This window comes from Echiichthys vipera (genome assembly GCF_963691815.1).
Source record: "Echiichthys vipera genome assembly, chromosome: 2".
In the NCBI taxonomy this organism is placed as follows: Eukaryota; Metazoa; Chordata; class Actinopteri; order Perciformes; family Trachinidae; genus Echiichthys; species Echiichthys vipera.
In genome coordinates, this window is record NC_139827.1 from 4316163 (window position 1) to 4332920 (window position 16758).

The 16758-nt window shown below is 44.4% G+C and overlaps 1 protein-coding gene across 2 annotated transcripts; it reads right to left on the reverse strand.

Annotated features, from left to right (window-relative positions):
* Positions 1 to 335: 335 nt before the first annotated feature.
* On the reverse strand, positions 336 to 15776 carry LOC310953538 (ectonucleoside triphosphate diphosphohydrolase 7-like). Of its 2 annotated transcripts, none has more exons than XM_083922602.1 (14): positions 15644 to 15776; positions 13511 to 13588; positions 13222 to 13401; positions 11565 to 11770; positions 8756 to 8906; positions 8427 to 8530; positions 8204 to 8263; positions 7143 to 7291; positions 5844 to 6010; positions 4139 to 4340; positions 3892 to 4011; positions 3625 to 3710; positions 1715 to 1876; positions 336 to 1406 (listed from the first exon to the last, which is right to left on the reverse strand). In XM_083922602.1, the coding sequence occupies exons 2-14, from the start codon at positions 13516 to 13518 to the stop codon at positions 1190 to 1192; spliced, it is 1812 nt and encodes a 603-aa protein (XP_083778728.1). In that variant the 5' UTR covers positions 13519 to 13588; positions 15644 to 15776; the 3' UTR covers positions 336 to 1189. The 2 variants fall into 2 exon arrangements, with proteins under 2 accessions (XP_083778728.1, XP_083778729.1); XM_083922603.1 differs by having other exon boundaries at positions 15536 to 15657.
* Positions 15777 to 16758: the final 982 nt, after the last annotated feature.

Genomic DNA, 16758 nt, shown 5'->3' on the forward strand with positions numbered 1-16758 from the left:
CCCGTCAAAAAAAACGTAAATATTAATTCAGACTTTCTCAGATTCTGTACCCCTCAAAATGCCCAGTGGGTGTATCATTGTCTTTAAATATAGCTTTTAATAAAGATTCTACATATTCGACCTTTAATTAACTAACATTAGCTAACATTAGCATGCTAACATGCTGAAAGGTACGTCGCTGTTACGGCCCCGCTAACTCTTGGCGTATCAGCTAACGTTAGCAGGATCCTGTTTAGCATTTTAAACACGGGTGCAGCTAGCATGATCACAAGCTAATATTTAGCATGTTATTCCACGTTCACGTCGTATCAGAGCGTCTGTCGTTAAATCCGGTTTTCCACTTGGAAAAAGGCGTTTAACATCCAATTAAACCAAGTTATACAGTTAAATAGAGTTTTACTGTCGGTACACTGTGTTTTTATCATCCGCAAGTGACCACCTCTGCAGTCCCACAAATGTCTGTCTGCTGTGTTCAAGTGTAATTACGATTCCTATTGGATTGCATTTGGTAATCGGCTTGAATGGACTTTACTATGAGAGGAGCTGGTACCTGGGCCAGTTGGTAAGTCTTTCAAGACACTCTTTTCTCGTTTTTGATGCTTAGGTCAATGAGTAGGGATACTTATGCTACTGCAGAGGTATGGTGTTATTTTCAGCAGCATTAGTGGTTAAAAAAGACGTTTTAATGACTTCACCGTGCTGCCCCGAGCTAATAAGTGTTAGCCACGTCCGACAGTTAGCGACTCTCTCAAATCTCTCTGTTAAAAGTTCAAACATGAAAAAAACTGTCTGGATTGCTTATTTGATGTATGATTTCGTGCTGGAACTACACTTTAACCTTAAACTTTAAAGTACAGCTGCAAACTAGATTTGTTCTGTCATGAACTGAAATGTGTCGGACTTAAGTCGATCAAGTATCAGCAAAGTCGTTGGGGGTCGTTACGTCATCGGGACGAATGTCTCTCCAGATTAAGACGGACTCCGTGTTTAAAGCTGCACGATTAAAACCAAATATACAGAACACTTTGATTTCCAGGCTCATTAAACTGTTTTACCCACAATAAAATCTCCCCAAATATCCTGATTAGCAAAGTCGCACCCTTAGCTGGTGAGTCCTCTGCGCTCACACTGTTCAGTTTTGGGGCCCTGCAGGTTAGCGGTCGGAAACCTCCCGTGACCGACGTATTTCTCAGGGGAGGAGGGCCTCTCCCTCTTCCACCCAGAGGAGGTTCAGGGCGTCGGCCTGCCGCTGCTCCCGCTGGTGGATCCTCCGCAGGCGCAGGATGTAGAGCAGGATGGCCAGCACCACCACCAGGATGCAGAGCGAGAACAGGTGGTGGTTGTAGACGAAGGAGGAGCGCAGCCAGCTGGGGTGGCTCTGCCGCAGCGTTTCCTGCTGCAGGTCCCTGGAGACGACAGGAGGGGTGGCAGACGACGTGAACAGACGCGCCGGCACATGTTTCATACAGATTAGAGCGCGTGTGATCCTTACTGATGAACACAACGGCAGTCACAGCGTTCTGCATGTGTCCTTTGACATAAAAACCAAAATCATCTGTGTGGTGTCATCTGTAGCGTGAACTTTTGCACATCCTGACAGTTTGCATGTCGTGGTTCACTTCCTGGAGGTCAAAAGGACACACCGGCTACTGCGCTCACATTGTTATGTGTCGCTGCTCCGTATGAGTGTGTGCACTGTAAATGATGGAGTTACCTGAGAGGCAGGAAGCGGGTTTTAAACAGGATGGCTCCCAGAGTCCACTGGACCTCCTTGTCGTAAACCAGCTGAGCCGTTTTCAGGCTCGGGTACGTGGAGGGGAAACGGAAGCCGGAGTGCAACACCTCGTACATCCAGGCCGATTTGAAGCACTGATACCTGGGTTAACGAGAGCAGAGCGACGTGTCAGAGGGGGAGGGTGTGTGTGTGTGTGTGTGTGTCACCAGGTGTGTGTTCTGTAGATGTCTGCAGATCATCAGTGACTGTCAGCTGGTTGCACAGCTGCACTAAAACTGTTTCAGCCCAACCTGCTCCACCTACAGGCAAGAAGAGACACAACTTCTGCAACTGTGACATTATCCACCTGCAGACTGAGTGTTGCAGCTGAAAATTTGAGTGTGTGTATGTGTGCTTTTATATTTAGCCTTTTAAACCGGCATAAATGTTTAAAATATTAACTAGAGCAAATTTACATCCGTCTCTCTCTCTCTCTCCTTCTCTTCCTCTCTCCGGTGCAGACAGATGTGCGTCCTCCACAGAGCTGGGTCTGTCTGACGTTCCTGTCTGTTATAGTGAAGGTTTTCAACGCCACCGTACTCTACGGGGGAATTGTTGGGTCTCTGTAAATCATAAATAAGTCATAGAGTGTGGTCTTTACCTACTCTGTAAAGTGTCCTGAGATAACGTTTGTAATGATTTGGCACTATAAATACTAATTACTAATGAATACTGGGAACTAGTCGTGAACGAGGAGGTGGTAACTTTGACTCAGTTCTGTCTTTGGTGCTAAATACACTTGGGTGTTTCTGATATGTTACATTTCATAGCTGTTGGCCGTTAGTTGGACAGTTGGCTTCAACTGTTCCTCCAGAAAATAAACACTTGGGCTCAGTTGTCAGGCCCAAGTGTTAGCTGTTTAAAAATCATCAAAGTCCCTGCTGAAGTTACTGCTGAGCCTTTATTGATGAGAAATTATAAATTCATCTCTCATCTTCAGTCTCTTATCCAGGGTCGGGTCTCGGGGGCAGCAGCTTTAGCAGGGGACCCCAAACTTCCCTTTCCCGGGCCACATTAACCAGCTCTAACTGGGGGATCCTGAGGCGTTCCCAGGCCAGTGTGGAGATCTAATCTCTCCACCTGGTCCTGGGTCTTCCCCGAGGCCTCCTCCCAGCTGGACGTGGGAAATTATAGAAATTATAAATTCATTCAGAAAATTATCAAATCATCTGTGTTTTGCAGCCACTAGCTTGTTAATACCTGTTTTTCTTTTGCTGACAGGTGACACAAGTATATTCTGAGCCGATGGGCCCCTGGGCACAGACATGTGAGAGGCCCCCAACTCTGTCTGGGTCTCCTTGTGGTCATTTTACGTCCATTTATAGTTGTTTTGTATGCCTTTGTAAATGTTTTGCGTCTATTTTTAGTCATTTTGCATCTTTTTGTGGTGGTTTAGCATCTGTTTTTAGTCATTTTACTTTTCTATGTTATCGTTTTGTTCCTCTGTGGTCATTTTACATCTATTTTCAATCATTTTGTGTGTCTTTGTCGTCATTTTTTGTTTCTATGTGGTCGTTTTGTGTAGACTTTTAGCATCTCTCATCTCTTTTGTGGGGTTTTTTCAGCAACGTTTTATGAGTCAGGGCCCCTGGCCGTATGGGCCTACTGGGCCTGTTCAGTAATGCATCCATGCCTAAATCACATGAATACACAAAAACAGCAGCTATTTAAACAAAGCTTTCTTTGCCTGTAGGTGATAATGGACGTGTCTATATGTGCAGGTCCAAACCGCTGCTGCTCTCCTTTCCTGCTGGCAGTGCAGGCGTCAAACGAGTCTGACAGTGACTGAACGGAAGACGCAATCAAAGAGGTGCTTCGTTCATACAGTTGGAGAAGACCGATGGACTTACTTGAGCCGGCTGACGTCGGCCTGCTGAGAGAAAAGTTTGTTGTCCAGACGCTGTTTCAGTGTCGACCACTTGGTGGAGCAGTAGTCCTGCAGAAAAAACAAAACAAACTCCATTTTTTTTGACAGTTGGCTTCGAGGTAAAAAAGAGTCAAATGCTACTTTTTCAACCAAGTTACTCATGAAAATACTCCAGGGAGTGAGGGTGTGTGTGTGTGTGTGTGTCTGTGTGTGTGTGTGTGTGTGTGTGTGTGTGTGTGTGTGTGGTTACCATGGCAGCTCTGGAGTACTTGTGACTGTCATACTGTCCTCCCAGCCTCAGCACGTCCTCCATACAGTAAAAAAACTCTGAGAAGCCGTAGAACTCGCTGTTGCTGAAGTTGATGGGAGCCTGAAAAAGGACCCAGAAACATTCAAAGTTATATCAAATAAAGGAAATACATTTACTAACTAAAAAGAAAAATCATGTCATTTTACAGTCTGTGTTCCTTCGTGTGCTCTTCGTCTATCGTTGGTACCTGGTAGACGCCACGTGGTGACATGGTGCCGTTGTGGAGGCCCAGGAAGGGTCGCACGGCCTCTTGACACCGAGCCCAGTCCCCCTGACCCCTCAGGTACAACGTGCGGTTGTCCCTCACCACTGTGTCCGACAGGCTGACGGGCAGACAGGGGTCCATGTACGGTTTGTCCTCACTCAGACCCGTCTGTGCGGTGAGAAACCTGGAACATGAAAAGACGTTTACATTTAAAAAGGTGCACTAGGAAGGAAGAGTGCATTGATGATCTTTATTGCGCTGTTCAGTTAAATTGCAGCCATGAACCAGGCTGCGATAAGGATCATCAATGTACGTCCACTGAAAGAGCTGACGGGTTCAGTAGTGTCCCGTTGGTCTGCATGGTGCAGTGTATCCAGAGTAGTGTCCCTTTGGTCTGCATGGTGCAGTGTATCCAGAGTGTTAGGAAGCATTTATAGCACAACTAAAAAGCTTCAGCCTGTCCTGTCCATGGACGTATTTTTAGACCTGGATGCTCAGCCCCTATTGCAGCCAATTGTCTCCAGTGGCCACTCGCGGTAATGCAACGGAAAATCCCCCCTGCGCCCCAAAAACGCATTTTCTCCATAGACCACCACTGTAAAAGAGACGTCTGTAAAACTGTCGGCAGGACACCTCCAACTGCAAACAAGCTTCATTATGACTCTTTCTATTGTGAATTTGTAAAGCTGCAGTCGGCACGTCTGGCAGATGGAGTTTACTTTGAATGTTTACAACTCTCACGCCCCTCCCCCTCTACCACAGAGCTCCACCGCTCCCTTCCATCGAGTGCTCGTCAGTGGGCGTGCACAAGATTCCTGTGAACGCGCCCGTGTCTTCTCTCATCGATAAACACCATGGAGTACACGCTGCACCGAGGTAGGCTGGCTAACTTACTCATAGATAGCAACTGCTAACATCATGTAGCGTATGCCTAGTTTGAGGTGTTTGTCTGTGATATTGTAAAATGCATGGGGGGGGGGGGGGGGGGTCTGCACAAGCTCTGTGCTGAATGGACAGGATGATATGGGCGCTGTGGATTTTTGCAAAACAAACAAACAAGCTCTAGGTCAGGGGTGTCAAACTGATCCGGTAAAGGGCCATGTGGCAGTGAATACGATCAAAGAAATGATGCCGAGTGCGACTTTAACCCATGGAGTTTTTGTTATTGTAAAACTTTCCTCAAGCCCAGAAAAATGATTTAAAAACCTTTGAGGTCATCGCAAAGTAAAGTCTGAGCCCGGTTTGCACTCTCGCTCAATACTGGACCATTAAAAAAAAGGTTTTCTCATTAGTCACTTAAACACAAATAAAAAAAGGAAAGAAGGTTCAGACTGAAAAACACAGAAATCCCCCCCGATCACCATATTCATGAGGAGATATTAGTGTCATTACCATAAACAACAGACTGCCAGCACTGAGAGGCTTGCCAACTATGTTTGACATTAAGCACCATCTGGTCGGACTTCACAGGAAATATGCTTTGTGCTTTATGGCGTCTTCACAGAGAAGACACAGCTGAAGGGTTCAGGTGTGAAAAAGATGCTTCTTTAAATACTGGAGACGTGAGAAATGTAATGTGGACTTTGACTAATGATACAAATGGCATCAGAGGAGATGGAAGCAGCTGTAATATACGCAAGGTGAATATAACAGACTAATAATAATAATAATAATAATAATAAGGGACCTGTTCTTGGCCAGCGTGTTGTTGACCAGCTGGTCCTCGTAGCGCTGCCTCGCCATGTTTCCTCCGAAGCCGAGGAACGTGGTGACGTAGACCCTGTAAACATGTTGCGTGTGCTCCACGTCACAGCCCAGATTAAACTCGGCCAGGACGCTCTTCCCCGCCTCCTCCTGCAGAAACACACGGAGACGTTACACATCAGCTGTTTAGACCGAAACCAGGGCTCAACATAAACAATTTTTCATTTTCTAATAGAAGTTAGTCCATTAATGTGCAGCTGCTTTAACAGTTGATTAATGGTTGTTTAAAAGGTTTTTGTTGTTGTTGTTAGCATTAGCGCTAGCATAAGCATTGGCTATTCCACCTGTGGTCTACACACATAAATACACACATACACACGTATACACATAAACAGAAACACAACAAACATGAAGAGCTTGATAAACAAACAAGGACAGAAGGGAAACAAAACGCTTTTAAATCCTTTAAACAAACATAAAACCAAACGCAGAGTTACAAATCCAGCAAACTTGATTTTCCGTCATTCTTAATGAACAAAAATCCTTTTCTGAATGATCCTAAATTGTGCATTTTATCATTTTTCATCATTTACACACACACAATAACATTATTCCTGAAATGTTTGGACTGGACACTTGTCTCACTTTTAAACAATAAATCAATTTTCAAGCAAAAAAAGCCAAATATTCAAAGGTTTCAAGCACTGAAATGTGAGAATTTGCTGCTTTTTTTAGTCTTATATTAAAGTAAACAAAGTATTTTATGCTGTTTTGGAAATCTTTGCACAAAAACAAGGCATTAATTAATTACTTTGTATAGACCAAACTGCTCACAGGGTTTTTAAACCTTTTCAAGGTCAAATTCAAGCACTTTTCAGCACTTTCAGGTCCATTTTCAAGCCTTTCCAGCACTTTACAGTTGTGGTAAATTACACATTTCTACAAATACATACAGATATTAAAACTATTATTCCACCTTTATTTTTCCCATTAAAATCCCGTTAAAATAAATCGTATTTTGTTAGAAACAACTAAAAATGTTTCCTAATGCCACAAGGATAAGAAATTAAATTATTTTCTGTTCTATAGATATTTGTCATGAAAGAAATACGGATACAGTTTCAAGCATTTTTACGTCCTTTATCCAAAATTCATGCACTTCTCAAACCTTGAACACACAACGTTACACGTGTACGAACCCTGTAAAACAATAATCAGATACTGCAGATGAATGAAAATGAACATTAGTTGCAACTCTGCTCCGTAACTCTCTCCTCCTTACTTCCTGTGGCGAGCTGAAGGTGATGGCGCTGGGCACCTCGTAGGCGATCTGCAGTGAAGCTCCACCCATATCCATGATGCCCACTGTGCGCCGCCTGCTGATTGGCTGCTGGGTCTGAGAGCCTGTCGTCACCTCAACCGTGGCGTCCTCTGAGAAACATAAAGCAATTCTGGTATTATGTTATTTTGTTCATTAGTCTTATCTTATCGTAACGATGGGGAATTTTTAGTACACGGAAAAATGGCCGCTAAATTGTGGTGTTCCCCAAGGTTCAATTTTAGGTCCCACACTTTTTTAATCTATATATGGGAACGTCATTCAGGGACACAGTGTAGGTTTCCATAGTTACGCTGATGACACACAGCCCTTCATTTCCGTGTCCCCAGATGACTTTTAATTTTATTATATATCCTTTTACTTGTTTCCCCAATCTTATTATTGTTTTAAGAAGAAGAAGAAGAAGAAGAAGAATTACTTTATTTATCCCGCAACGGGGAAATTTGATTTTTTCACTCTGTTATTGTTATTCATGTTACACACACACAGGCCCGAAATACACACACATGCACAGACAGGACCTATATACATGCAATTAATGGAGAGATGTTAGAGCGAGGGGGCTGCCAGTGACCGGCGCCCCGAGCAGGTGGGTGCAGTTTGGTGCCTTGCTCAACAGCACCTCGGCAGTGCCCAGGAGATGAACTGGCACCTCTCCAGCCACCAGTCCACGCTCCATTCATGGTCCAAACAGGGACTCGAACTGGCGACCCTTCAGTTCCCAGCCAAGTCACCTATGGACTGAGCTACTGCCGCCCCATCTATTAGTCTCTTAATCTTCTTCATTCCTGCTATATACTTTTTATTTGTATATTAACTTGTATTTATTGATCATATGTTCTATTTTGCACCTAGCATCATTTATTTTACTCTGTTAACATTTATTTTAATACAGCCGCCCTGAGAGCTTTGCTGTGCATGAAAAGTGCTACAGAAATAAAGTTCTGATTTGATCGGTTGACTGATTAGTGTCAGATACGTCTTGTTAACACCTTCACACTCACCCTCGTCAGCGTGATCAAAGCGGCCCAAGACGAAGTTAATGCCAATCCAAGCGTACACTCCTTCAGGGTGGAGAGGCAGCAGGAACACGTCACAACAACCAGGACGAACAGAGACACAAAGCACATGCAGGGAGCAGTTAGAGATCCTACCATAGTGAATTTTGTGTTTTCTTTATTCAGTAAACACGCGCTCAAACCAGTTGACGCTAAGCAATAATCTCACCCTCTTGTTTCCCAGAGATGACCTCAGCGTGGGAGCTGGAAAACAGGAAGTCGAATTCCAGAGGAACATCGGTGACCAGGTCCTCCAAGATGTCCGCCTGCTGGCTACAGACAGAGAAGCAAGAAATATAACATTAAAAACAAAATAGGGCCTAAACTAGGATAAAAAACAAAATGAATGCCAGCTTCCTTAAATGCACCAGGAGGAAATCAAAATGGGTATTACAGAAAACAACTAAAGCACTCTGAGAGGGCATGAGAGCATGAAGAGAGGGACAAAGAGAGACGACTGTGATGTGAAAAGGCGCAGAGTGATTACGCTGTTCTTACCTCTCCGGCAGCAGCCTCATGCCGGCGGTACAGAGGATGTAGAGCGGCGTCTCTTTGTGCTTGTTCTTGGGGACGTGAGCGGCGGCGAAGCTGAGGAGAGGGTGGAGATAGTCGCTGGCCTGCGTCGGCGTGTTCGCCAGGGTGGAGATACCTGAGAGAGACAGCAAAAGACATTTTTTCATCACATTTGTTTTCACAGCACAGCTAATTATGCAGACAGGTATAGAACGCCAAGTGTAACGCCCAACACTGGCAAAACAACCAGACTCATGTTTTATAATTAGTTGGATTGTGTACTTCAACTATCCCAAATGTTTCCAACAATGTTCAGGTGGGAGAAATCTTTCGGTTTGTTTACGGGTCCGTTACATTTGGGCGCCTGTCAATGATGTCATAACTTGCCTTGTTGCTCTGCCAGAAGCTTCATGAGTTGACTTTTTATCCAGTTTTAATTCCCATTTTTACGATATACCTTTTAGATCGTAATTCCAGCAATAATTCGGCACGTGCTTACATCAAATAAGCCATCACGAGAGTATTTTTCGTGTATGAACTACTAACGGAGAAATACGCGAGACTCGCTAGCAGCCGGACGTGGCTAACACTGATTAGCTCGGGGTTCTCTTACTACGTTGTTGGTGCTTTGTTTTCTGTGTAGGGACTCTTCTCATGCTACTGCAGAGGTTTGGTGTTATTTTGAGCAGTATTAGTGGTTAAAAAAGACGTTTTAATGCCTTCACCGTACTGCCCCGAGCTAACCAGTGTTAGCCACTACCGGCTGTTAGCGACTCTCCCGTGTTTCTCCGTTAACAGTCGTTACACGAAAAAAAACTGTCGCGATGGCTTATGTGATGTATGTAAGTGCCGAAAAAGACCATGTGAGGAATTTGCGCCGGAATTACACTTTAAATGTTAAACTTTTTAACTCTTTATTTTAACTGGATGACGGAATTCAGTCATTGGGCGTCTGGGTTTTAAATTCTTATTATAATAATCATCGTTAGCGGCAGCTCAGCTCACAGACCAACAGCGTCGGAGAAACGCGAATGTTAAACGTTAAAAATGTTCACGTGTTCTGTGTTTTTTCCCCCATTTGTTCTGGAGACGAGGAGACCTTTTCGTAGAGTTCAGTTCCAGATTAAAAAATAAAAAAAACTCCTTAATGTTCTGGTTTTTAAGTAATCAGAGAAACAAGCTGAGCAAACGTAAGCGTCGGCTCAGCTTGCAGCTCCTCAGGGACGCCCTCTGACCGCTGAAGAAACACTGATTTTTGATGTGAAACTGCTTAATTCAGTGATTGTTTCTTGTTTTGTTTTTATCACCAGGTCCATTTGTTTTCAGAGACCTTTGCAGTAAAAACCTCCTGAACTACGAACACTGAAGGAATCCTGAACCGAGACAAGCTGACTGCAATGACGGTAATGGTGGTGAAGACGATAACTCCCACTCCTTTTATTACTGTTGCGATTGAGAGAAAATTCCATGTTGCATGTTTAATATCGGCCAAAACTATCACACAGGTTCATGCCTCAGTTTGGTTCTGATTGAGGAAAAATAACAAATGTTTAAATGAGTCATCAAAGACAAGTTTAGATTCTTGAATCTAAATTTAAATCCTCCGTAAAGGTTGTTTCTCTCTCAGGGTTCAAAGTGCCACGTCGCCCAACTGCTGCTCCTGGACCAAAGCCAGCGTATCTAATCTGTCTGCTGGGACTGAGATAAGACATGGGGCTGAATGTGTCTCTCTGATGGAGTGCCTTCAAGTGACGTCATCAGGAAATCAGGAACGCTAATCTTGACGATCTAAACTCAAGATGAAACCAGTAAGTTCACCGTACGAGGAAGAGCCTCAAACACAGAGTCATCTGTTTTGTCTTGTTTACTTTACTCCTCTCTTATTTCCTGGGACTGCTCCGTCTCTATCTCTTTCACACATTCTGTCCTTCATTTTATGTTCTGGCCGTGAGCCAAAGGGGCAGACAATGATAAGTAACGATCCTCGTGTTGGCACCGAAATGTTCAACGACACCGGGTGAATTCTGAGTATCTGTCTGCGTCTCGTTCTAAAGTCACACGATGAGAAAAAAGGGATTTTTTAAAAAGATCTACCGAAGAATTTCTCTCCTTGTCACCACTAATTTTGCTGCGTTCCCACAGCAAATATAATTATGGTTTGAGTTTGGATGTTAGACGATTATCATACTGAAATAAAATGTGAGAAGTGACTGAGAGCTGCTGCTTCCTCCAAAAAATCTGTTGCATTTCCTTCCGGAGAGTGCACAAAGAAACTACAGCTGCCCATGGAGGACTGTAGAAACGCACGCACGCACGCACGCACGCACGCACGCACACACGCGCACGCACACACAGACGCACAGAGACACACAGACACACACAGACGCACACAGACACACACGCACACACACACACACACACACACACACACACACACACACACACACACACACACACACACACACACACACACACAGACAGACAGACAGACAGACAGACAGACAGACAGACAGACAGACAGACAGACAGACAGACAGACAGACAGACAGACAGACAGACAGACAGACAGACAGACAGACAGACAGACAGACAGACACACACAGACAGACAGACACACAGACACACAGACACACAGACACACAGACAGACACACACAGGTTTTTACACAGCAACACTTTACATCAAGATGTTTAAAAAGAAAAGAAAGCACTGACAGTCTTGACAGTTTCATAAAGAACAACGCCAAGAAGACAAAAACCGAACTGCTGTGACGAACTGAGCTCCTCCTCCTCACCAGGTTTGATCTTCTTGACGACTGGTTTGCGGTCGCGGTCCCTCATCTGCCTGATGTCCAGCAGGGTGTGAGGGTTCCCGTTGTGGGGGGGCCAGTAGTACACGAAGACCCGAGAACCGCTGCTGCCGCAGTCCACCACGATGCCATAATTCAGGGCGGCGTTGAGGACGTCGGTGGCCTCCATGGACTCTGCGATGGAGAGGTACCTGAAAGGAGAACGAACACAGAAAACATTATGAGATGAAGAATAAACCCCTGAGCAAAAAGTGTTTATATAAAAGAAGCGTAGGAGTGAATGAATGGTTTTATCTTCATGCCGGGCAACAGCAAGTCGCACAGGTTTTCCTCCCACGGACTACACCGACGCAGAAATTCACCGTTCTGTGAGGGGCATTGGATGAATCCAAACATACAAATGTCCGACAAAGTGTCTACAGCACTCTCCTCCCTTCTACAACCTTTTTTTTTCTCCTTCGTTCTTAAAAGGTTTTCCGTCCACGCGGCCTCGACTCAAGAAATATCTGCGTCCACAGGAAACCAGTGAAACCGACTCCAAACGCTGTAGTACTCATGCCAGGCCTGGATGTGGCGCTGTGACTGCCACAGAAATACACCAACGACGGAGAAGAGGAGACGGGGAGAACAAAAACTTCCCAAATCCTCCTCCATCCTAGAGACAAATGTGTCCCTGGTTCTGGTCTTAGTGGAGACTTTTGTGCTATTCTGGACTCTGATGCACAGATCACACTGCAGTTAGTGTCCTCACTGAGCAGAGGGTGCTGCTGGGAGCCCCTTCCCCGTCCTAAAGCACTCACAGGCGAGCACTTTATCGCTAGATTTAGAGACTTTTCACACCTTCTTAGAACTTTATTTATAAAAAGCGACTAGTGACCAATTTAGCGACTTATTCAGAGCATCAGGGAAAAGGGAGAAATCTGTGGTCGGCCGAATTCAGTCCCATGCATGTGGCTCAGAGTCCAGTTCAGTAAACAGTCTACGGGTCCGTCTCTCTCCTCTCGCAGCAGCACTGTTGATGTTATGTGACGCCACAGGGTTAGAGTCGGAGGTGGGGTGATGACGGCATCGTTTAACAAAGTATGCAGCTTTGCCGTCCAGCCGACAACGCCGCGGGGGCGTTTTCAAATCTTCCCAATTTGAGATCCAGTTTCAAAAGATGCAGTTTTCAGGCTCCGATAACACCGGCTGCATGCGGATGGTAAGCCAAAACCATACCAAAGTTGTGCAGTTACAGGAAAACGCGTCTCTGTGTGGGCGTCCCTGAGACATAAACGATAGAGTGCCTTTGACTCTCTGTATCTCTACCTGTCCTTGGTTACTAAGCCAACCCTAACACCTGCAGTCACTCTCACAGTGTGAGTTCAGGTCACTTTGAGGTGTCTGGCTGATCATCAGCTGGTTCTGTTCACAGAGAATTTTCCTGGGGAGCTAGAAAATGTTCCCAAACAGCATGAGGTCAACATGCATGAACCATTTAATGTTTTCTTATAAACGAGGGTATTTTGATGTGTGATCTATACAGAAATGGCAATTCAGCTCCAACGCAACAAGGCCTAAAGATCCCATTTGTGCAGAGCTCTCAAGCTCATTCTGACATTTTCATGTCATCTCCCATAACGTGCGTATCTTGTCGACTCACTTGTTGACTCGGGACCCGGGCCGTCGCTGCGGACCCCACAGCTGCCTCTGGTAGGTTCCCAGGAGGAGGAGGGCCGAGGTGATGAAGAGCAGCAGCAGCAGTCTCTGCCTGGGAGCGCAGCCCAGAGACAGCAGGGACACGCTGCAGTACCAGGAGGCCGGCAGGCAGGAAAAGGTGATCCTGCGGAGGAAACACAGAAGAAACAGTGTTGCAGAGTTCCGTATACCGTGATGTGCAAAAGTGACAGCGTGAAGCGTCAGACGACAGGGCCGCTCAAGACGTTTCTTACCTTGCCATATGTCCCGGTCAGCAAAAAAACAGGACGCCACAGTCGTCACCTCATGGTGCATGCGGTCTGATTGGGATCCTGTAGAGGGAGGAATTCAGTGCTTTACTAAAAACATTTATCGGTCCCACCCCTCTCTGACTTTCTGGGTCTAACGCAGGTGTCTCAAACTGATCTGTGGCTGTAAGTTTTCATCCCCACCAAGCAAGAACACGCGTGATCCAACAAATCCAACTGTGTGAAGGCGATTCAGGTGGTTGAATAAGTCGAGTCAGGTGTGTTTTTGCTTGGTTGGAATGAAAACCTGCAGCCACAGGGGCGACTGGGTGTGTATATGTGGTGCGAATGGTTAGATCAGATGGTCTGTAGATGTCCGCTGCCATCAGTGTGAATGTCTGTGTGAATGGGTGAATGTGACAAACACTGTGAAAGCACCTTGAGTAGTCAGAAGACTAGAAAGGCGCTTTATAAGTACAAGTCCATTTACAGCGGCCCTTTACTGGATCAGTTTGAGACACCTGGACTCTAACGTGACTGAATATACTCGAGTTTAGTCGAACAAAACAACAATCTGAGGTGGACTGTTCACACTATTTTTTACCCCACAATGAATAAATAACCCGTGTTCAAGAAATCCATTTGAGAGATTAATTAACAATGATTATAATCCTGCATGTTCACCATTTTTACTTTATTCTTGTTATCGTTTATAATAAGTAGCTTTTTAAAATAACACTTGTCTTGAGACTTGATTTGCTGCTGTAACACTGTAATTTCCCAAAGGGATCAATACATTAAATCAATACTGTAATCTACAAAGCCGATACAACAACCACGCTGTACTTTATAGTATTGCTCTATATCCTAACAGATGACATTAACCTTTATTGATCCGCAGCGGGGAAATATCGGTTGTTACAGCAGCACAACGCCATAAAATACAGATAAATAGAGAAAGAATTAGAAATAAATAATAAGAGAACTAAAATAAAACTATAGAAGAGCTTTTGGAGATAAGAGACAAGGTAAAGTGGCAATAGTGGGATTAAGTGATGCAAATACCCGTGTTATTAACTCAGTATAGTTTTAAAGAACCTGTAAATCAGGATATAACTTGAGACAGGACATACGAGGCTATAATAAGATAAAATAAAAAAGGAGTAGAAGGGGTAGGAGAAGAAGAAGAAGAAGGAGGAGGAGAAGAAGAAGATGGAGAAGAAGAAGACAGAGAAGAAGAAGACGAGGAAGACGAAGGAGAAGAAGAAGAAGAAGACGAAGGAGAAGACGAAGGAGAAGACGAAGACGGAGAAGAAGACAGAGAAGAAGAAGATGAAGAAGACTGAGAAGAAGAAGAAGAAAGAGAAGAAGAAGGAGAAGAAGAAGAAGACAAAAGAGAAGAAGAAGAAGAAGAAGACGAAGGAGAAGACGAAGATGGAGAAGACAGAGAAGAAGAAGACGAAGACGGAGAAGAAGAAGACGAGGAAGACGAAGAAGAAGAAGAAGACGGAGAAGATGAAGACGGAGAAGAAGAAGATGGAGAAGAAGAAGAAGAATAACAAGAAGGAGAAGAAGAAGAAGAAGACAGAAGAGAAGAAGAAGAAGAAGAAGAAGAAGAAGAAGAAGAAGAAGAAGAAGAAGACGGAGTAGTAGTAACTGTCTTATTTCCCAGTTATATAAGATGAACTGTTCAGGGTTCGTACACCGCTGTGGTAAATTACAGATTTATATGAAGACATACATAAATATCACGTTATAAGATGTGTTATTACGCTTTAAACAACTAAAAATTGTGTTTCATAACACTAGAAAGATCAGAAACTAACTTGAATTTCTATTTTATAGCTATTTATTGTGAAAGCGGGTAAAATTTCAAGCATTTTCAAGCACTTTATCCAAAATTCAAGCACTTTTTAAACCTTAAATGAACAACGTTAAAATCCAAGCACCTGTACGAACCCTGAACTGTTGCATAATAATAAAAAACAGAAGTATAAACAACAACAAGAACACAGTAAATATATCTCCCACCTTAGTAATAACACCGTGACCCATATATGAACGTCTAACGGCTGACGGTTGGTCCGTGAACTGCTCGGTACAGCATCCATATGCTACCACCGTCCGGTGTTAACGTACCTAAAGACGCCGACCCTCCGCCATGACAGCACGGTCCGTCGGTGAAAGTTGTTGTTCCGTGAACAGAAACGATGATTTGATATTTTCTATACCTCTCGATGTGTTTATTAGAGATTAATTCAAAGAAAAAGACGAGGAGGCGAAGAAGAACAGGAGGAAGTGCTCGAGAATCCAACACACTTCCGGTCCGGCCTGCGTGCGTGGTTGCGTCATCGATTACGTAACTGGAGGTCTGAACGTCTGCTGCTGCAAAAGGGACCTGTGGAGTTCAGGGGCCACAACAGCCCAATTTGATCTCAAGTGGGCCAGTAAAGTAGCAGCATAACCACAAATCACGACAACCTGGAGTTTTTCTAGACAGTGGGTCGTCCCTCATTCGAGAGATCGGCGGTTCGATCCCTACCTCCACATGTCGAAGTGTCCTTGGGCTGAACCCCGAATTGCTCCCCGTGCTGTGCATGGGTGTGTGAATGTGGTGTGAATGGTTAGATTAGATGGTCTGTAGATGTCCACTGCCATCAGTGTGAATGTCTGTGTGAACGGGTGAATGTGACAAAAATCAGAAGACTAGTAAGGCGCTATAAAAGTCCGTTTACCATTTATTTTGGTTTTAGTGCAAAAAGGTACATTCTGATTACTACTGTCTTTATACTAAACATTATGAAGCCTCTTATAGTCCTAAATATTATAAAATCTATATTTTATATGACATTTAAAGTTAAAATTCAAATTGAGTTTGGGCCCAAAACTGCTGCCTTGGTTCGAGCTTGAGTTGGGTTCGGACAGCGGGTTCCTGCAGGGTCTGGCCTGATTTTGGATCATAGATCTTGCATGCTTATCATTGGTGTCTGCACCAAGAACACCGTCACATGGCCGATGTTAGCCGACAAAAGGGGACGGTTATGGTTAGTATGGAAACCACTTGGTTAGGAATAGATCAGAGGCTGTGGTTTGGTTTAGTGCGTCCATCCTCATAAATAAGAGTCGACCTGACAGCACAAGAACACCGGCAGCTCCAGCACTTTTATTGCAGTTTTTAAACTTTGCAAAGTCATACTTTGGGCCGGATTGGACCCTTTGGCTGGCAGGTTCTGGCCCAAGGGCAGTATGTTTAA

Excerpts from the sequence above, each read along its gene's own strand:
- LOC310953538 (XM_083922602.1), bottom strand. Across the intron at positions 8,264-8,426 it reads CATCTCTGGGAAACAAGAGG|GAGTGTACGCTTGGATTGGC; the intron begins GTGAGATTATTG and ends TCCACCCTGAAG. Across the intron at positions 4,341-5,843 it reads AACACGCTGGCCAAGAACAG|GTTTCTCACCGCACAGACGG; the intron begins GTCCCTTATTAT and ends TTCATGTTCCAG.